The 22,059-nt window shown below is 46.1% G+C and overlaps 1 protein-coding gene across 1 annotated transcript in view; it reads left to right on the forward strand.

The window, feature by feature from the left end:
- VWF (von Willebrand factor) overlaps positions 1-22,059 on the forward strand; it is a 1,126,314-nt gene that overhangs the window by 28,998 nt on the left and 1,075,257 nt on the right. The window contains exons 3-4 of the mRNA XM_086921215.1: positions 18,580-18,753; positions 20,518-20,620. Of these exons, the coding sequence (XP_086777341.1) occupies positions 18,580-18,753; positions 20,518-20,620 (277 nt within the window). The remainder of the gene's footprint in view (positions 1-18,579; positions 18,754-20,517; positions 20,621-22,059) is intronic.

Consider the following 22,059-nt stretch of genomic DNA (forward strand, 5'->3'; position numbering starts at 1 on the left):
GCCCAAAAATTCATTTCAGTTTTAAACAAGTCTACCGGGACCCCATCTGGACCCGACGCTTTCCCTCCTTTACTATTAATTAAACCTTTGCATACCTTCCCTAGGCTTATTCCGAGGGGCATGGGATGCCATGCAGGATCCTCCTGCAAAACTGATTCTAAAATAATCTTATCTGGGTTAAAAATATTGGTAAAATGTTCAATCCATGCATTGCAATCGACAAATGATGTTATTTCTGGTATACTATCATTCTTTAAGAAGGGATTATTTATGATCTCCCAGTAAAGTTTGCTATTGTTCTTTTCAGATGCTAGATTAAGGTTTTGCCATGCCTCTTCTTGAAGCTCCTTTTCCTTTTAATCAAGGTTATTTTATGCTTATTACGTAGCATTTGAATATTATATTATTCCGGGGCTTTGTGCTCAATGCTTGTTTTAACTCATGTAGTGACCTTGTGCAACTTTTGGCGAACCAGCCCGTCCTAACATCTCTTTTTCCTCTGGATTTTTTAGTGAAAATAACTTCTATAGTTTCATTGATCCTGATGAAACTTGAGAGCAAAATTTCAGGGTAACTTCGTCACAAAGGCAATACTCTATCTCAGTTCTACATTTGTCCACTACCTCTTTGTGTATATTGGAGGGATCAATGCCAGCCAATTTGATACTCATACGATTTTGTCTTGAGGCTACTATATCCCTAGAGCAGACATTAGTATTAGGGGTTGTATTACCCCAACAAAATAATAGTATAGATATGCTATTACGGTCACTTAAAGCTTCTTCATTTACCCATAAATTAGAGTATTCACTATTACTGGAAATTAAGATGTGGTCAATATTAGTGTTCGCATTCCTACCTGTGAACGTAGGGCAACTGATTTTATTCTTGTTCTTATTACAGACTAGTAATTCCAGGTCAAATTTAACTAACAATATGTTTAGTAACGAACCATAGTTACAATGGGGGAAGTGTAGATGGTCTCTACCTTCCCAAAAATAATATAATGTAATACTGAAGCTTATAAAGCGCATGGTTACTCTTACCAGTGTGCCCCCACGCTGAATAAACCGCTGAGGAACCCGTCCTAGCCTGTTCTGGTGAGGTGCCCAACTCCTGGGCACCCCCCTGGTGAAGCCAGGCATCCTCAGCGATTAGGGCCGGTGTGGAGAATAAGCAAGCTATTGCCCAGAGTTGCAGCGTGGGACCCCATGGTTAGAGTAGGCACCGTGCCGAGAATTATCGGGTCCGTGGACATTTGAGCTCAAGACCCAGCTGTGACGGGAATTGAACCCTGGTCCCGCGCCAGACCTCTGATTCAGGGTCTGCCGCTCTAATCAGTGAACTATAATTATCTATCAATACCAATGGGCATGGTTGAATATTAAAATCTCCTGCCCATAAGATGGTAACAAGCCTACTAGGTACTGCCAAAACTCTTTCAATTTCCTTCTCTAAAGGTAACAAAATCTTTTCCCTAGAGGCATCAAAATTATTATTATAGAAATTAACTAGAATTAGATCTGTGCCTCTATTACTTTCCAGCCGCAACACCTGGCTGTAAGATTCCACTACTGAGTAACTTCTGGTTTTAAAAATAGTTAATTTATTGGAAATCAACAGTAGTAGGCCGCTCTTTGCTATTCCAGCTGAAGAACTAACAGCATTTAAGCAGTATGAGGAGTATCATTCTACATGGATCGGTTTCTGACACCACGTTTCTTGCAGGCAGATAATATTATACCCTGCAGTAATAAAGTCCTTCCAAAACGGAGTATTTAGCTTCCTCTTTATACCCGCTAAGTTCCAACTAACTAGGGAATAACCTCCTACTACTCCTTTGGTTATGGAAATAGTCTCTATCCGTGGTGTTACCATATCATCATCGGGGTCTATTCGCTAATTTTCTGCAAACTTAGGGGGTCATTAGGATCGCGGACGGACTTGCGTCCGTCCGTGACCCCAGAGCAGGAGGGAACCTCCGCATGGCATGCGGAGTTCCCTCCTGTGCAATTAGGATGTGACCGCAAGGGTTGCGGTCACATCCTCTATTTTTAACATTGCGGCGGGTGGAGCTTCAAGCTGCACCCGCAGCAATGTTAAAAACGCACGCATTGCATTTGTATGTAGAAAGTGGCAGGCACCGCGCGGTGCCTGCCGCTTACTGCATACAAATGCAGGGGGTACCATAGGTACACCCCATGTGCACCCCCTAGCCCCCCTTCACCTAGGGGGCCCGCAACGGGCCCCCGCAGTGAAGTTACACATGCTTTTCCACGGCGGAAAAGCCGCCGCGGAAAAGCATGTTTTCATGCGCATCCTAATCTGGCTGAGGGTGTCTGAGAGACACCGTCACCATATTAGTGCTTTTCCGCCGCGGTTGTAAGCCAACCGCGGAGGAAAAGCTGCGGACGGAAACCAGGACCCACCAGCCATCCTAATGTGGCGGTGGGTCTTGGTGGGTCCGCAGAGGATTTTCCGCATCCTCCAGGCCGGCAGTGGCTTCCGCCGGCCCGGAGGATGCTGAAAATCCTCCATCCTAATGAGGCCCATAATATGGTTGGGTTTAGCGGTTCGCTAAAAAGGGGCCACTTGGGTGCAAAGTATCTTTTCTGTCTCCTCTAAATATTCCCCTCTTGACCTTACAGAAAGGTTAGTCTGTTGATGCTCTAACTTAATCCTCTGTCAATCGTTCTCTTCAAGTTAGTTAAAGGCCTGTAACCTATTATAAGTGGGAATAGTAAAGCATCGGCGGGCCCTAGGAAACATTGGATGCATTGCCCAATGACATGATAGGAGAGTATTCCTGGAGTTAAGATTAGGATCCATTAGGTGCCTGTAAAAGTAACCTAAAGGGAGAAGAGTCGTATTATACTCCCAGGGTGATGGGAGTGGAGCGTTAGCCAACATATTCTGGGCCCAGTATGGAGATCTGACATTTATAATTATACAGCCCCCCTCAAATGTTTTCCTGAGTGGATTTTGCGTTAGGATAATTTGATTAGCTCTTTCCATAGGAAAGTTACAATTTGCAGACAGCCAATGGAGGATTCTATTTTTTGGGCTCGCGGAATTTCAGTTTGATCGTTTCTTAATTTAGGGACATTAGCTAAAACCGCAACATAGGCCCGCATTCCGGGGGTAAATTAATGCTGGCTGTGACCTGTCTTGAACTTGTTGCTATGATCTGTTCTTCCTTGTCTACTGGACAGTTCTTCGCACCCCTATCTACCTGTTCAGCGGGTATCGCTTTGCTGTTGCCTGTGACTGGAATTACTCCTCCTCAGCAGACCACCTTTAATAAGCTAGGTTTCAATGGCTGTTTCGCTGCTGGTTGCATGCTTACTATGATTTTACTCGTGCACGGGATCGGGGCAGGGCTTTTGTTATTGGCATCTACTTTTTGATTAGTGTTATTATTTTTGACTTTATTTCCATTGTTACTAATCTCTGTGCTAATGATTTTTGCTATTTGCACATCTATAGCGCCCAGCCTTTTTTCAATGTTTGAGATCTTAGAGCTAATGGGTCCTAATAGGGTGGAAAGCAAGGTCTCCATTCTCACTCAGAAACCTACATTCCCCAACTCTGAACTTGCCTCAGGGATTTTAGTGACAATGTAATTTGACTGACCCGTGCCCTTATCACCACTTTGCCCTATATTATTGTGTGCTTCCCTCTGTTGTTTCCTGTTACCTTTAACTGTCTGCTTGCTTATTGGTAACTCATTTGTAATATGTTTGAGTTTACTCTTCGCTTTTTGCCCCCTTGTTCGTGCTGGTGGACTATCAGTATTTTCCCCGTCCCCATTTGTCAAGTCAGTACTTGGACATGCATCATGACCTTCTAATTCTACCGGGTCATCAACAAAAAGAGGAGGAGGGGCTTGACTCACATTCCTACTCGGTGACAACATGGTAGGAGTTGATGAAAGCCTACTTCCTAAATTTGAACATTCAATTGGGGTTGCTTCCTGTTCAGGGCAGTTCTCGTTAATCTCTGCTCCAGGAAACCCTGCAAAAGATACTGCCAGTATTGAATCTGATAAGTTAGCCAAAGCCATAGATATGTTATCTGATTGCGTAAGTGGTGGCAAACTAGGGGGGAGAAAAAAGACGTCTTTCAGTATTCTCAATAGCTGTTACCACCACCCAAATGGTCTTCTGTAGCATTTTATCTATAGCAGTAAGACTAGGTAATGGGGTAGTAGAAGTTATTACCTTCCTATTTTTTGGACTTTGCGCAACAGGTGTATTTTTGCCCATGATATTTATAAATACAGTACAACCACAAACTTAAGGTGAATTAACAATAGATAAATCCCATAAAGCTGGGTGGCACAAAGGAATCTACAAATGGTAATTACCAGTCCAGTTGTATCAATAGCCTGATGAACCGGTGTCTATGGAAAGAATCTTGCCAAGGGGGGTGTCCCAGCCCAGCCTTGGCCGGCCCCGGACGGCCACAGACGGCCCGCCCTTTGCCCGGTCTTAGCCCGGCGCGTCCCGCACGCGTCCTCGCGGGACGAGATAGCACGCTGGGCTTTATGCACCTCCTGGCGCAGGATGACGACAGTGGCGGCATCCTGGGTTGGGGCTGCTGGAAACCGTAGTCCTGCTAAGCGGAGCAGAACCCGGCCAGACAAGGAAGCAGTGCGGGTAGGTCGCTCGGCGGAGCAAAGCCAGGCCGCTACACTCAGCAAACAAAGGTGATCCTCAAACGCCTCAGCGGAGCAAAGCCCCACAGTGCAGCACCGATTAAAAGGCAAAGATGTAATCAGAGCAGGATTGGACTCTTCATTCATAGTTTGCAACATGTTTTGTGCTTTCTATATAGTACGTGTTCTTAGCTAGAGAGTTAAGGCATTCTATGCACCCCTCCCCTGCCATGCCACACTTCTCAACTATTCTATACTATTATGTTAACATCTCTGTTAGACCTCCATGCCAGAAGAACCTGTAATCTGGGCAATTGGAGTGGGAAAGAGCGTAGTGTCTCTCATATTAAAAACATTTTGCTACATTACTGGTTAGGATTATGGGGGCGTGGCTAAGCGCGCAACTGGAATGGACGCCTGCGGGTAGAGCTCCGTGCCGAGCTCCCCTTCCCGGCGTAGTTATCCACTGAATTACCCTGCACAACCGACCGAAAATCACAGTCGCAGTGACTGTACACCAAGACCCAGCGCCCATCCGATTTTGGCGACAATCGGAGAAGCCAAACCGCACCGCGGTATTTCGTGGAGCCACAGCCGCACACATCGCCTCCAGGCCCGGCGGATGCCTAGGATACCCCGAGGCCCCGGCGGAAGTGGTGGGCCCAAAGGTACGGCCTGCGGCAAGCGCTTGCGGGACGTGCGAATCCGCGAACAGTACATCCGAAACCTGTCCCCAATCACGAGTGGGCACTGTGTCCTGCGTGCGGCGAGACCTGGGACGGACCCGACAAACAGGGGACGGAGGAGAGGAACACTGGGACCGGAGGCCCGGAACAGACCCGAGCGGACATCCGGAGCCGGACCCCCGACAACGAGCAACACAGAGCCAGCACCGCAGAGTGGAGGAAGGTGAGCGGTGGCGGCTCGGGTGACGGAGGAGGCCGGGGCCAAGAGCGCAAACTGCGCGCAGACACAGGCAGGCACAGCCGAGGAAAGCACGCCCAGCTGACACCGAAGTGCGGCGCAGATACGAGAACACCTGCGGCTGGGAGCTGACCAGGCGGGGTGGCGAAGGCGACACAAAGCGCGCGAAACTCACACCATCGGCAACGACACGGGGCACGAAGCCACCAGAGGGGCAAGCAGCAACCCACAAGATCGGACAGCACAAGCGCACCCAATCTGGAGTGAGATCTCTGGGGCCACGCAGCACACACAGAACCGGCGCACACAGGCGCCCGAGGCCGGATCCCTGACAACAGGCAATATGGCGCCCGCAGCGCAGAATAGGCGAGGGTGAGCGGCGGCGACCCAGGTGGCGAGGGAAGCCGGAGCCCGGAGCACGAACCGCAGGCCGACACCAACGTGTGCAGCCGCAGATAGACCACCCGACCGCCACTGGCGTATGACGAGGACACAGGAGTACCCACGAGAGGGGGCCGATTAGGCGGGGCAGCAACGGAGCCACAAGGTGAGCGAAGCCCACACCACTGGCAGCGCCACGAGGCACGACGCAACCAGACGGACAAGCGACAACCAGCAAGACCAGGCGGCACGCACATTTCCCAGTCTGGAGAGAAAACTCAGGGGCGAAACGGCGTGCACGGATTAGAACGAGTGGCTAACTAACGCTGAGCACTGCCGCACGCCAACACCAGAGAGGAAGCACAGACCGCTGGACACCTACTGACCGCCACCATAGAGTCACCAACCCGGCCTCCTCTACTCCACGGACTCACGCCCCTGACCAATCCTCCAGTGGGCGAATTGCTGCAGATCTCGCTGCAGGGGCTGAACGCGGGCCAGGGCACTGATGTCTAACGGGACCAGGGCACGGACCGGGACCGGAGGCGCAAACTCCAAGGGCAAGATGGACAAATCCGATAAGACCGCCGATCCGGACAAGACAGCGGCCAAACTCGACACAATGCTAACGGCCATGGAAAGACTGGAGGAGTCCATCCAACTCACTCGCACCTCCCTAGCCACCAAAATCGATAGTGTGGCCATAGACCTCACGCATCTACGAGCGGATCATAAAAAACTGACGGACCGCACCACGTCCCTGGAAAGTGATGTGAAGGGGCTTCAGCCCCAAGTAGGACAATAGAGTAAGCACATACAGGACCTGCTGAACAGGGTGGAATTCCTAGAAGACAGAGGTGCCGAGGATGCGGAAGGCAGGGCACGAACAAACAACGTGCGCCTGGTCGGAATCCCAGAGAAATGGGAAGGAAGGAATCCAGAAGAGCACATGGAACGATGGCTGAAAGATATACTGCCGGAGGGGTCACTCTCGCCGCACTTCGTGGTGGAACGTGCCCACAGAGTTACCACCAGGCCTTTGACAACGGGCTCCAACCCGAGACCCGTGCTACTCTGCATACTGAACTACAGAGACAGAGACTCAATCCTACGTGAAGCACGCAAACTCCAGGAGGTGCGGATTGAGAACGCGTCGGTGATGTTCTTTCCGGACTATACAGTACAGGTGCAGAGACAAAGGCACTCCTTCCTGGCAGTGAAACGACGCCTGAGACAACAGGGCCTACAATATTCTTTGGTGTTCCCCGCGAAACTGGGAGTGGTGGCCGGCGAACAGACACACTTCTTCACTGACCCAAACGAGGTGGAGACATGGCTGGACAGTGGCACAGACACGGTCCCCAGAGCGGCCGCGGACCCCGCTGGTAGGCACCGAACTGGCGGAAACCGAAGAAGACGTTGACCTCGCCAGAGAGCGCAGACAGGCACGAGAGGAGCGGCGGGGACAACCCCCGGCAGATGCTACGCAGCAGGAGAAGCAGGATGCCCTCCGCCTAGTGATGGAACTAAGCCGCTCCCCTACACAGAGCGAACCGGCAGGAGGCAGTACACGAGATCCTCCCAGCGACGACAAGGCCATCTATGGGGTGCCGGACTCCCAGGCCTCGGAAGACGGGCTGGATGTCACACCTCAGACAGCGGACTACATCAGCTGATTGAGCCATAAAATACGACGCCCCGGAGTTGCTCACTGAGGAGTGCGGTGCCGGCCACAAGGAGAGTGCCAGGTTGAGCTGCGGCGCAGTGGACGACTGAAGAACTCACACCAACAGGCAGCACGCCCAGTCCTGGCTGGGGCATGAGGGACGGGCGCACATCTGACTCCTTTTCAGTGAGTACGCGACCTGGGGACAACTCAAAGACTCGTGTGCGGTCGGCACACGAACCCAGGGATGGCCTGCCCAGCAGTCGACCAGCCAGGACACATAATGTATGGTGTTTAATACATGTATGAAAGATCCCTTGTATTGCAAGTGCGGTCGGGACTGCCATATACCTCCCGGGAAGGTGGGGGGCCTTCATAGAATGACTTTGTTAACTTAAAAAACTATTGCTATAGTGCGCGCCGCACAGCAGCCCCCTTAGAATTAGACTTTGTTGCTCTCCTCAAGAGCATGGACGGGAGCACGTTTGGCCTCCGACCTTTTGGTATTTTATATGTTCATCACGTTCAATGGTTAACCGTTCCATTAGCCATGTTTCTTACCCCCCCCCCCTTCATTCTGATGCTGTGGTGTGCTGGACTGGATGCACTCTTGATGAGTATTGTAAAGATCAATGGCTCAATAGGAACTGTGGAGCTCACAGGAGGACAGCGGGGGAGATGGGAATGAGGGACTGCTGAAGAACTGTAATGTCTGCGATTAAAATATGTACATGGAATGTGAGGGGCATGCACACACCATCTAGGCGATATCAGATATATTCATACCTCAAACGCCATCACATACAGATAGCCCTCTTACAAGAGACGCACCTCTGTGAGTCAGAAACAAACACCTTACAGCGCAGGTGGCGGGGACAACTATATGCCACACACTACTCATCTTACGCTAGAGGGACGCTAGTGTGGGTAAAGCCAGGCACCCCATGGACAGCACTGGAATCTCATGTAGACCCCGGAGGGAGGTACGCAGTAGTCAAAGGCAGATTAGACGGGAACCCACTGGTGCTAGCCTCGGTATATGCACCCAATACGGGACTGGCAAACTTCCTAGCGCAATTGTCGAACACACTGGCACCCTGGCATGGCACCCTGTGGATGCTGGGAGGAGACTACAACTGCACTTTAGATCCTGCCCTGGACCGATCCCACCCCCCACCACCTAACTCACAGGCATTGAACGCCGCACACGCCCTTCAGGCTTGGTCCTCACAATGGGACTTACAAGATGCGTGGCGCAGCCGTAACCCCAACACCAAAGTCTACTCAGACTACTCGGGGGCACACGCCCTGCGCGTACGCCTCGACAGATACATGGTCACCAATGAGATTCTACCATTCGTCAGGGACGCACAGTACATGGGCCGCACACATTCAGACCATAACCCACACCTTATAGAACTAGCATGGGAGCAACCACGGCCACCGGTACCCACTTTGAGGCTGCAACCTGACCTATTGTTAGATGGCCCATTTAGGAGCTCCATAGGCGCGCAAACAATGCAATATTTCGAAGAAAACAATGGCACGGCATCCACACCCCAGATAGGGTGGGACGCATTCAAGGTGGTCCTCAGGGGACAGTGTCTAGGCACACAGGCTCATTCCCGACAACAGATAGAGACAGAACTGAGGCGCCTGGAGACAGACCTAATGCACGCAGAACAGGAAGCAGCTGAGGGCGCAAACACCAGACTACTGGAGGCACAGGCGGAACATGACAAACTAGTAGATAGGTTAAAACATATTAATTATGCTGCCCACTCGGCCCGCACACACCGCAATGACGACAAACCTGGCAAACTGTTAGCTGATGACGCACCGCCCTCCACGAACTAATAGAGCGACCACAGGCAGGCCACGATATCACCTCTGAGCCCCCAATTGAATCGGCATGCATCCACCGAAACACGCAACGCACACCTCCAAGTTTAGTAACCCCACCCCCCTTCTCTTTCTATTATTACTTTTCCTTTATTCAATGCTAATGAGGCTGTAATGATTGAGCTATAATTCCACCATTGTATTCAATGTGATGTAACAGTGTACTATGTGATTTGCTCCGAGACCAACGTAAACATCCTCGAGATGCGTAATACTGTATAATGTGCAATTCATGTTTTCTTTAATCCTGTGAAACTAATAAAGGATATATTTTTTTTTAAAAATACTGGTTAGGATTATGCATAAGAGCTTGAGTTGGTACTTGGTATATTAGAAAACACTACTTTATCTACCCCTGACACACTAATCTGCAAAGATTCCTCCTTGATGGAAATGGTCAACTCATTGGTCTAGTCCTCACAGGAAGCTACAGATTGGGGAGGTGCTGGGCCTGGCTTTATGTGGTTCTTACCATCCATTTGCATTCTTTAATGAAGATTATATATTGTTAATCAAAATCATGGTGTATTACATTTCAGAGATAGTAGGGGCTTAGTTTAGTTTATTTGGACTGGATTTTATCCTTGGAATACTTTTAACATCCCACACTCATTAGCTAGCTGAGGTGATTGAGCTTGCAGAAACATGATCCACTCACATTGCTTTGGTGAACCTGGATGCAGTTTGACCTGGTGAACTGGAAATTTATTTGGCTCATATTAGCAGAAATGTGCATTCCTATCCTGTACATAAGGTTGCTTGATAATATAAGATGCACCTGTTTAGTTAATTATAAGGTCAGAGTGTCTGGTTTGATTAATATCATGAAAGGTATATGCCAGGGTTTTCACCTGAGCAGATGATTAATGGAATGCTGAACAAATCAAACATTCACCCATAGTCACAGATCTAAGATTAATACATTATTTTTTTGCTCTCCACTCAGCCCCAGTTTGGACCCAGCCATAAGCAAATCAGTCTTGCCCCGCTCCCCATTGGAACAGTCCAGCCCCAACTGCCAGGCCAGGCTCTTCCTGGACTGGAAACAGGCCTCCTGGAAACGGTTTTGTGGTATCACCCTTCATCAGCCAGGCTAGCTTGAACCTAGTGGCACAATGACCACAGGACCCACTTAGGGCGACAAAAGCAAAAAGAACAGATGATGGACCGAATGCTGAACAAATCAAATGTTGCCCCATAGTCACAGATCTAGGTTTAATCCAGTTTTTTTTGCTCACCATGCCACCCCAGTTTGGACACAGCCATATGCAAATCAGTTTGACCCTCCTTCCCATGGGAACTGTCCTGTCAGAACTACCAGGCTAGGCCCTTCCTGAACAGAAACAAGCTTCCTAGGACCGGTTTTGGGATATCACCCTCTCATCAGCCAGGCTAGATTGAATCCAGTGGCACAGTCAGCATGGGACCAATGTCTGAGCATACCTTTCCCACTTAGGGTGACAAAACCAAAAAGAACAAATGATGGAGGGAATGCTGAAGAAATCAAACAATCACCTTGTCACAGATCTGGGTTTAATCCATTGCTTTATTCGCTCACCACGCCACCCCAGTTTGGACTCAGCCATATGCAAATCAGTCATGACCCTGCTCTCCACGGCAACAGTCCAGCTCAAACTGTCAAACAAGGTCTTCTCTGGACTGGAAACAAGCGTCCGGGGATGCAAAATGTTCTCCATCTTTATTGAACTCTTCACTACCTGACGATGAGCTGTGCCTAGATCTGTGCTCAACTTATTTCATGGAGGAGAATGATTGAATTGTAGTATTTGGTTATGTTTCCGTACATAGCATATTTCTTGGCATCCTCCATACTAAGTGTTAAATATTCCAATCTCACAGTTAGATATCATTAGATAAGGGTATCTATAGCTATCACTGATTTATACAGTAAATTATACACATTTCTGTTGTTAAAATTAGGGAATAATGTAATACCTGGAGGTAGCGGCCCCTGGCTCTTCTTTGTAGGATCAATATAATAATAAGCAATGTTCCCTCTAATTTCTTTTGTCTGTGTGTGGCAGTGTAAGGTCTATGTGCACTGCAACCAAGGCTATGTGCGCCAGTAACCAGACGCGCGTGTGGGTGCAGCGCCAAATATCACTCCAAACCTTTGCTTAAAAAAGTGAAACAACAGTGCATTTCCTCACATACAGATGCACGTGAACGGTGTTAAGGCAGATTTGAAACAATCCCGCATATCAATTTGAAACCTTGGCAGCTATGTTGCTGCATTTCTTTTCTTAATAGAGCTGGGCCTCGGGGTGATTGTGTGCATTTGTTCAAGTTTTCATGTTCATTTCAGCTCATGATGGGTGCTGCGATTAACAAAAACTTTAACAAATGCTCTCTTTGAACAGGAAAAATAAAGTTATAATAACGCTGTTATTAGAATGTTACTTTTTGCAGGTTCAGGGCACGGTTAGGATAAGGCCGCATCAGGCTTTCGACTAACGCATTTTAATGCTAGTGTCCGCATCACAGCATTAAAATGCATCAGTCACGTATTCTAGCTCCCCTCTGACAATACTGCAATTGAGGCACATTGCCAATGAGGCAGCACCAGCACGCTAAAATTGTCTAACATATATGAGCATGCAACTGCGTCATCAAATTTAAAACGCTATGCGTCAGAGATAGAATATTCATGAACAGCGCTGAGCAGGCAGGCCAGAATTTAACAGATCAATTAGTTGTGCACCAATCAGCCTTCATGTGAGTCAACTCTGGGGGTACCAGCGATCACATGGGTGATTCATGGAGTGGATCTTGCCTGCTTTTTTCCCACAAACACACAACCCTTTTGGTGACCAGAAGCACACACATGCTGCGAAAACTGGACACACCGGTGGGTGGTAGCTACACCGGTGACATACTATTCCAGCAGTGACAACGTGATCAGCCCACCTTTGCAAAGGGCCGTCGACTTCGCAGAAACACTAGTCACATTTTTTTGTAACATTTGATACGTTTGAGCTACAAACTATTTTTTAGTTGCAATTGTCAAATTAAGCAGCAGATGATGCATTATGCTGTAAATATTGCAGAACCAGAATTATATAGAAAACATTTGCAAACTAGCATATTTTGCCATTCATACTTGAACTGCTCTCTTTGAAAAACGGAGGACAAGTGCTGATGACAGAAAATTCATGGCTCGGAGACAAATGATTTGTGCTTCCACTTTTAAGCTTAGGCAGTGACGGCTGGTGCTTTTAAAAAGTGGTGTGCCAGAACACTTTGAGTTGAATTTAAAGTGCGAGAAAGCGCGAGAGAGCGTAGCGATTGAGCTTGAATCAACCATGGAGACGGGGTTACTATGAGACTAATTAAAAATTTAGAAAAAATGGGTGAAAACGGTGCATTTTCATCATACATTTCAAGAAACCTTGCAACAATTCATTGAAAATATGCAAATGACCTCAAAAAGACTCACCACTCTCCCTATACTCATGCAAACACCTTGCTCCTCTTATCCTGTGTTCACAGATGCACACCGCTTTGCTCAGCCTACACTCACATAAGCATACCTTTCACCCTGCTCTCACTAGTGCACACCACTCACTGAGTCCATTCACACCCCTCATCCAGTATACTCATTTTCACACAACTCACTGTACGCTCACACAGACACATTGCTCACCATGCACCCCCAGCACTCACCTAAGTTCTCACGGAGGCAAACTAATGAACCTCCACACACTCACTCACACAGACACATCCTTTGGGTTGTGCTCACACAGTGGACTTGCATAATTCACTCTGCAGGCACAAAGGCACACCACTCACCCTGCACTCATATAGTCTCATATCCTACTTTGCAGATACCCAGGCATTTCACTTACTCTGCATTCATACAGTCACAGTACTCAGTATTCACCCTGCACGCACAGAGAGGCCCCAAGGTTGCAGCTCCACTCCAGTCAAGTGCTCTTCCTGTGGTGTGTTGGGAAGGGGTGTTGTTATGTAGGCACTCAGAGGAACAGTCGGATTGCCAGAGTTTGGGAGTCCACGCTGATGGCTACCCCTCAGAAGTGCAAGTTAAGGGTAGAGAATGGATATCTTCTGCCCTCCAGGTGCCTCCCTTCCCTTCTGACACTGCAGGATCCTGATCCTTTGAAGATAAGGGGAGGAAGTAAAAGCAAGGCTTTAACTATCTTATTATGAATAAGCACGGGCAAAGACAACCGGTCTCACCTTTGTCAGTTGAGTAATTTTGTAAGTGTGTGCAGGCACTTTTTTTTACTTTCTATTTCCTGATCTGAGTCGGTACCATAAAATGTTTTTTCTCAAAAGCAGTTGGGTTGTTGGGACGTAAGCCAAAATGTGTGGGTGCTGTGGAAGAAACATGGACATCAGGGTAGTGGGAAGCAACACATAGGGAGAATAGCAGGAGCAATATGGAGTATGGTGAAAGCAACATGAAGGGCAGAGGGAAAGCACAGGACACTAGTAAGAGAGAACAATTTCATGTGAGGTTTGGAGAAGCACACGGGCAAGAAAACAACACAGGGGAGAAGCATATGAGGGTTAATGCGGCATTGAAGAGTGTGGGGCAGAAGCCCACCAGTGAGAGAGAGAGCAATGGGGAGTGTGGTGGAGGGGAAAAAAGAAGCATATATGGAAGATAGTTGGAAACCACATGCACTTTCACGGAGTGCTTAACTAAAAAGAAAATAGTAGTGTCTGAACTGTAAGCAGTGGAAAGGCACATGTAATGAGACCGTGCTCCAAGGGAGGGGCAAACAAAAGAAGTGTAAGGAAAGCCCACACAAGCTAACGAATAAGAATGAGAATAAAGCCACCTAATAGAAAGCTCCCCTGTAAGCTGACAAGTCTTTTTGCAAAGAGACAGTTTATGCTGCGCTGTAGGCGAGACCTGAAAATGCCCATACTCCATACTATGTTTTCTATTAAAAATATTTTATTAAGAATTGTATTCATTCCTTTTTATATTTATTTGGGTGGGTTAGGTCAGAAGAATATTGACTCTCCCTGATTTCAGGGTTGTCTGTTTGTGAGTAATTGACACTCTCTGATTTCACGGTTACCTGTTTGGGAGTAATTGAACCTTGGGTCACAGAGATTTACAATTTAGCATGCTAATAGTGCATGTTAGTGAAGACCAGCTCATGTGTTCTTGTTCAGATTTGAACATTCTACATTTTCAGGAAAATACTTTTTATTTTTAGCAGATTTGTGTTCTCTTTAGAATTGTATTTGATGCTTGGCAATATACTGCACTAACAATATTATTTACGAATTTAAAATAATCAAAATTCATCGGGAGAACACACATTTGAATATGGTGATTAATGGATAGGACTTGGAGTTTCCAGGTTACACCTTCTGGCAATACAAGATTGTTGCACTTAGATTTTTGGAAATACACCATCAGTTTTTAATTTAATTACATCTTATTTTAGATTATCTGCACCTTCATAGTTTTAAGGTCACATTAACACTTTCAAATGTCCATCAATCAATCAAACAATCAATCAATTAATCGGGAGTTTGTAAAGCGTGGCTACTCAACTGCGAGGGTCTCAAGCCACTGGGGGTGGGAGGGAGCCGGTGATCCGTATGGGCATGCAGGTTCATGCGAAGAGCCTGGTCTGGAGGACCTTCCTTATTTGGGTCAGCCACAGGAATTGCCTGGGTGGAGGGGTAGTTTGTTACAGGTGAAATGTGAATCATGCACTGTAATAAGGCTGCGTGAATCAAGAGCTTCACGTAAATCTCTGCAATTCGACTGGTTCAAAGGAAATTCTTTTCAAATTGTGTTTATACTATACGAATTGGCTGGGCTGAAAATAAATTTGGCAGTTGTACTCACTTGTTCTGATAATATTTAAAAAATGAGCCCTTCCATATCTCTTTTTTGCTGTAACAATATATAAAACAGTTTTAAATCTATACTAATATAATAAAGAGAGAGCCCAAACCTTTGAGGCGGGTAATCTCAGGAACCACAGCACCAATCACAACACCCAATACAGCGTTGGAAAGGGCAGTTGCAGCAGAAGGACATAGGCTATGCAGACGCCCACCATATACATTTAAAAGGTAAAAGAACCATGCCAGCAAAGTAGTCCCTTGTGGGCGTGTCTGCGTTGTGCTGTGGGCGTGACAAACGCTGAGGGCGTGTGGTACGTTACGCCCTTCATGCCATGTCTCATATCGTGTGCTAATCCCACCCTGCTCCCTTTAAATACCGCTGCACCCCATAATTATAACCCACCCGTACTCCTTAAAATACCCCAACACCCTTAAACACTAACCCATCTTAACCCTGTAAATATACCCTGTACCCCAAAACCCAAACCTATCCCTGAACCCTAAAAATACCCCTGTACCCCAAAACCCAAACCTAACCCTGAACCCTAAAAATACCACTGTACCCCAAAACCCAAACCTACCCCTGAACCCTAAAATACCCCTGTACCCCAAAACCCAAACCTACCCCTGAACCCTAAAATACCCCTGCACCCTAAAACCCAAACCTAGCCCTGAACCCTAAAAATACCCCTGTACCCCAAAGCCCAAACCTACCCCTGAACCCTAAAATTACCCCTATACCCCAAAACCCAAACCTAGCCCTGAACCCTAAAAATACCCCTGTACCCCAAAACCCATACCTATCCCTAAACCCTAAAACTACCCCTGTACCCCATAACCCAAAACAATATCTGAACCCTTAAAATACCCAAACACCCCAAAACATATACCTCAGTACCCCAAAACATATAAATGTATGTGTGGTAAAAGCATATAAAATGTAATGCCATGCATTATAATGGCATTGCGGAGTCATGGTACTTTTGTAATGAAAGTATGCGGAGTGATGGTATGTGGAAAGAAAGTTGCGGAATAATGGGTGTTTACCCTCCCCCGGTAAGTACATTGGTGGCACGGCGGCCCACATCTCCTGCCACATACTCATATTTTTTCACCACCCATTTGAAAAATGCACAGGTCTCTCTCATTGATGGCCAGCACCGACATACACCTTTAGACACACTTCCTGCCACAAGTTCTAGAATTGCGAACTTTAGAGCTGGGGAGCTCCGTTCGAATCTTGGCATCAGCTCAACATCCTGTGATTCCAGGCAAATCGCTTTGTCTCCCCGTGCCTACCACAATTGAATGTGTTCTTCTGTAATGTAAATTGTGCTCATGCCATGTTGTCGAGTTCGCGCTATATAATATTGCAAGGAAAAATAAAGTAGGGAAACTCGAGTTCACACACTACTGAACGCGCACTCTTAAGTGCATCAGCAGTGCACTGTGAATCGGAGCGTTTCACAGGCCTGTCACAGATAAGAAATGCTATCAAAACGAAATCCTACAAAACAATATACTACTGGCCGGCAGCAATTCATACCCAGACAACGTCGGGACGGGCTGCTAGTATATAAATAATTTGAAATAGGGGAAACAAATCAAATATTCAAATTACATACTTTATTACTAAAGCTATGTCTCCCAAATGCATTTATTGAAATTGCAAAAAGTGAGAGATAACAAATGTAGCATGGCGTAATAGAGCATGACTTATTCAGCTTAGGGTATCAATGTTCGTGTCCATGAAACAATTGGGCTCCATATTTCTTTATGTCTACATTCAGTATTGCTCTGTATAATTGACAATCGTAGTCCTAAAGAAAAGGTCAAAGTAATTTTATCTATTTAAAATTATTGGCCATGGGGTCTTATTTTACCTTATTTTCCATGGGAGTGTGGCAGTACTTGTGCATGTCTTGATTTACTCCAAGTCTGGGCTAGTGATCATATACTACTGTTTTGTAACCTTTTTGGCGGCAGTAACTTTAAAGGTGTAGTTTTTGAAAAGCAATGTGCTTGGTTGATTTTTGCAGTAGCTGGTCCCTCAATAAACCCCTCCTTACTTTTCCTTAAATCACTCCCATTTTGTAATAGATATTTTACATTTTCCCACTACTCCCTTGGTCCCGCCCACATTTATTTCTATATAGTAAATTTACATGCGTGGGTATCACCCCATCGAAAAGACTGGAGAAATGGCGATGGAGGTTTCCAGTTTGTGAAGTGCATTTTGTGGTAAGTAAGTATAATTACTTAATCACTTAAAGCAGTTTGTGAATTAAGCCTTCAATGAATGGCTTAGAAGCTTGGTGAAGGCTGGTCAGGAACAGAAAGAGGTGTAGATTCTGAGTAAAGTGGAGAGTGCTGCGGTGGCACTGGCAGGGGAGATGGGAAAGAACTGATCCCTTAGCAGGAGAAAGGTCCCACTAGGAGGTGAATTGAGGGCAAGGAGGTCTGATATTTCTTTCATTGTCGTTCTTGATGAGGGTTTTGGCCATTAGAGCCGTTGGCGGGGGCACTGGGATGCAAAGCCATTACTCCCTTTTATGTATCGTGCCTCAGTAAGCCTCCTCTTCTGTTTTTTTACTTTGAGCCATACAAGGGAGCCTTTGCATAGCACAATATATATACCAGAGCTGGTTGCCAGTTGATGACAACTCCAATATAGCTGCATGCATCATCAACATTCAACTCCCATCTGTCTGAAGAAGACTTATTTGCAGTGATGAAATGTCTGACCTCGTAAAAAGAAGTTGGGGAACAGGGAATATCTGTTCTTTAAGTGGGCGAAACTGGACAATTGGTGAGGGGATTTGTAATGGTCCTGGCATGTTTCTTGATAGGAATAAGCCTATTACTCCTAATGGGAGCGTGATCCTGCTCAGGTTAGATGAACACAGAATTTGTGTTTTTTTATCAGCTCTTTGTTTCCCTAGGCTTTGAATCCACCTTAATCGAAATCTGAAAACGTCCACTCTATTTTAAGTCTTATTTAGTCATGGAAAGTTGTTACATTTTGCTGTCCATCTCTTGCTTTCATTTCTTGTAATGTGCGATTGCATGCATTATTGCAAAATGATTCAGAAAAAACGGTATAGACGTGTTCCCCTTCATGTTGACTGTAGCTGTTCTGCTGCAAGATGAAAGCTTGAAGGAAGATGCTAAAGTGTTTTTACATCTCTAGGATCATCAACAACCAGGAACGTGGAAGGGAATTCCGATTCAACGACGATAGCTCGATGCAGTCTTTTTGGAGAGGATCACATAAGAACATTTGATGGAACGTTTCATGACTTTCCAGGAGACTGCAGTTACATGCTTGCCGGGGATTGTCAGAAGCGTTCTTTCTCTATCGTGGGTAAGTTGTCAGTAGGTGTAGTGTTCCTATGGAATCAGTGAGAACAGGAAGGTATAAATACGCAAGAATAGAACATTTGCAAAAAGGAGACTGTACCCTAAACAGGATTGTTCGTATTCATAAACTGCTGGTAAATACACCTGTATCTTTCAGGTAGCCAAAGTGAGTAAGAGAGTTCAAACCTGCCGACTGAAACAAGCAAGCATTGGCATAGCCAATCGATCTCGCCTTTGGGACCTTTTTTATTCAACATCTACGTATCTAGAAGATATGTATATCTAAAGGTACAAAGATGTGACATTAAGAATAGTGAATCAATACTTGCCTACATATTTACCACTGCTATATTATGATAGTTAATATTCTGGATACAACATTATTGAATGACAATATGTTGTCACTCAATGTTTGGCAATAGCCATTTTACTGCTGGAGGGTCTGTTGATATGCAGAGCCGCAGAGTCCCAGGGCTGAGTTGTGTGAGTGGATACCAAATTGCAGCACAACAGGCACAATTCAGTACATTCATTGGCAGTACAGCCAAGAAAATGTGGACATTCGATAAGGGTTCCATGCTGCGCTCTCAGAAAAACAGATGCCTGCAGTTCACAACCAGAAAGACCTTAATTGAAAATCTAGTGGTATTATCACAAACAAAGCTTTCCTTGTAAATCCTACTGGTTTGGCACCACTACCGTGTCCAATGCCTAGAGTGCCAGCCATGAGTTTACAATGTTCTGTGGCTGGGCTTTTATTGCAGTATGAGCCTCATGTGATTTTCCTGGTTAGATTTTCCAGACAGTAAACTTGGGCCCGGAGTTATAACACTTGGGAAATCTAGGTACAGGAACAACTGGCACGTTATAATTGAGCAAAGCGCTATCCCACCAGGGATACTGCTCCACCCAACTTGAAATGATGCCAAAGGGGACAGAGAAGCAGCAGAAACACACCAATAATGACCAGGCATGTTGTAACATGTGTTATTTTAGAATACTGCTTTTACGACTTTAACTAAGCACCATGCGAATTGCAAGCCACTGGGCTCTGCACAAATTGTGTTAAAAATTTAGGGAGCAGAATCAGACGTTTCCTTGACCCTGACACTTTCTCCCTGGGGGTGAGGGGATAGCCTGTCAGTTCTCTTGAACCTGTCTGTACAATTTTACTTTCAAGTCTCAAGACCCACAAATCCTTTTGAGCTCAGTGCACCTCAAACCAGCATGGTGCTTTAAATAGATGTGCAGTTATTGTAATGAATAATATTTATGTTTGAAGACAGGATTTGCTGCTATTTTCCCCATCCATATTCTTCCAGTTGTAAGGGGATGCTCCTGCTGTCACTTGAACACTACTCTCGGTTTTTTCCTAGTAAGCGGGATCCCTGGTTAACAAGAGTTAAGTAACCTATTTAACTTCCTGTCCTCCACATTTGGAGCTATCTATGCTAAAGTAATATTTAAAAGGGAATTAAATATGCTGCTCTTTCCTAAACTGTAGGAACTACCCCCTACTGACACAACACCACAAGGACCCATTGGCCAATGTATTGCTTCATATCATCAGCCTCGCCTTGAAATGAGGATTGGAATGTGTTTCCCTGTTTTGTATTCAATTTGTATGAAGCCTATTCTCCATCGTGGAAGTTTTGTCACCCAGTATCATCTTCTTCACTTGAACAACTTGCCTACCATCTTTTTAATTGTCAATTTAAGACCCTTGTTTTATCTATGTTAACATAAACACCTCTGTTTGTATTTTCAGGTGATTACCAAAATGGCAGAAAAAAAAGCATCACAATGTATCTTTCAGAATACTTTGAGCTTCGCTTGTTCTTAGATGGGACCGCTTTTCAGGGAGCACAAAGGTGAGCTTTGTAACAAACATAACCACAGTAGGGCATGACCGTATATTAAACTGAAACAGCAAACATTTACATTTCTTGTATTATAAAGTGACTAATTACTTCTGATTTGTAGGATTCATGCCATCATGTTATTTTTATTCAGCTTCTCATGACAAGTTGCAGCAACTATTTGAGACCCATTTGCCGGGTCCCATCAGAGTTCAACTACAGTCACCAACCTGACTGTGAATATGCTGGTTTCACAAGTCCTTGAGATGGACTGCAGGAAAATTAGTTTCACAACAAGTTTGGGACAAGGCAAACTCTTAGGATGGTTTGATAGAAGAGGGAGTTGTGTCACACAAATAACAGGTAAGGCAGCTGAGCATTGACCATCAGCAAGGAGACAATGCACCATAAAAATGTAAATGTAAATGTAGTTGAGCTTATATAGCGCACAGCTACCCGCAGGGGGTGTCCCGGCGCTTGCTTAGGGAACCCGTCCTGATATTCCCCTGTGTGATAGCCCCAGCGGGTATACACAAGGTGAAAGTCAGGCATCCCGCCGCGAGGGGCCGTTGTGGAGATTAAGCAAGCTATTGCCCAGAGTCGCAGAGTGTGAACCCGTGAGTCGAGAAGGCACCGGAGCGAGAATTATCAAGTCCATGGAATTTTTAGCCCAAGACCCGCCGAGGCGGGGAATTGAACCCTGGTCCAGGACCAATCCCAAATTCAGTAAGTTGTGCAGCAGCATCCCATTACCAAAAAGAGAACACCCATTTTCTAATTACCTAAAGAGAGGGGTTTTGTATTGAATGGAGTAGGTTAATTACAACACTCTCTGAACGGTGTCACGCTTGACACTTAGGAGTTTTAGGGGGCTGAATCAATGGGATTTTGCCTCACACATTCGGCAAAAAAAATCCTGGTCGGAGTATTGGTCTATCGTCCCAGCAGTCATGCATGCCAATTCCTGTCTTTTCTTGATGAGTTCCTATCTAAAAACATGTTAAAACATTCCAATTTAACGGTTTTAGGAGACCTCAATATACACGTGGACTCACTCTTACACGCAGAGTCCACTTCTTTTAGAGCTTATGTCTGATAGGAAATGCAGCAAGTCATGACCCGTCTCATCCGTACGGTGGGCCATATCTTGGACACCATTTTCTTCAATGGCCAAGTTTTGGTGAAAGACATAAAACCCCTTAAATGGTCCAACTATGCTCTTATTATTTTCAAATGGAAGGTGGACCATGGCCCTCAAGGATGCATGACCTGTGTCCCCCCTTCCCTTCTTGCAGAAACTGGGGTACAGTCTCTCCCTCAAAATGTAGCCTTTCCATGAGTGAGTACTCTCCCGATATGAGTGGGGACATTGACGTCGATGCCCTGTTGGTCAATGCCTAGATTATACATAAGGCAGATACCATTGCCTCCATTAATCCTAGAGAAGCCAC

Source organism: Lissotriton vulgaris, chromosome 1_1 (genome assembly GCF_964263255.1).
Source record: "Lissotriton vulgaris chromosome 1_1, aLisVul1.2, whole genome shotgun sequence".
Lineage (NCBI taxonomy): Eukaryota > Metazoa > Chordata > Amphibia > Caudata > Salamandridae > Lissotriton > Lissotriton vulgaris.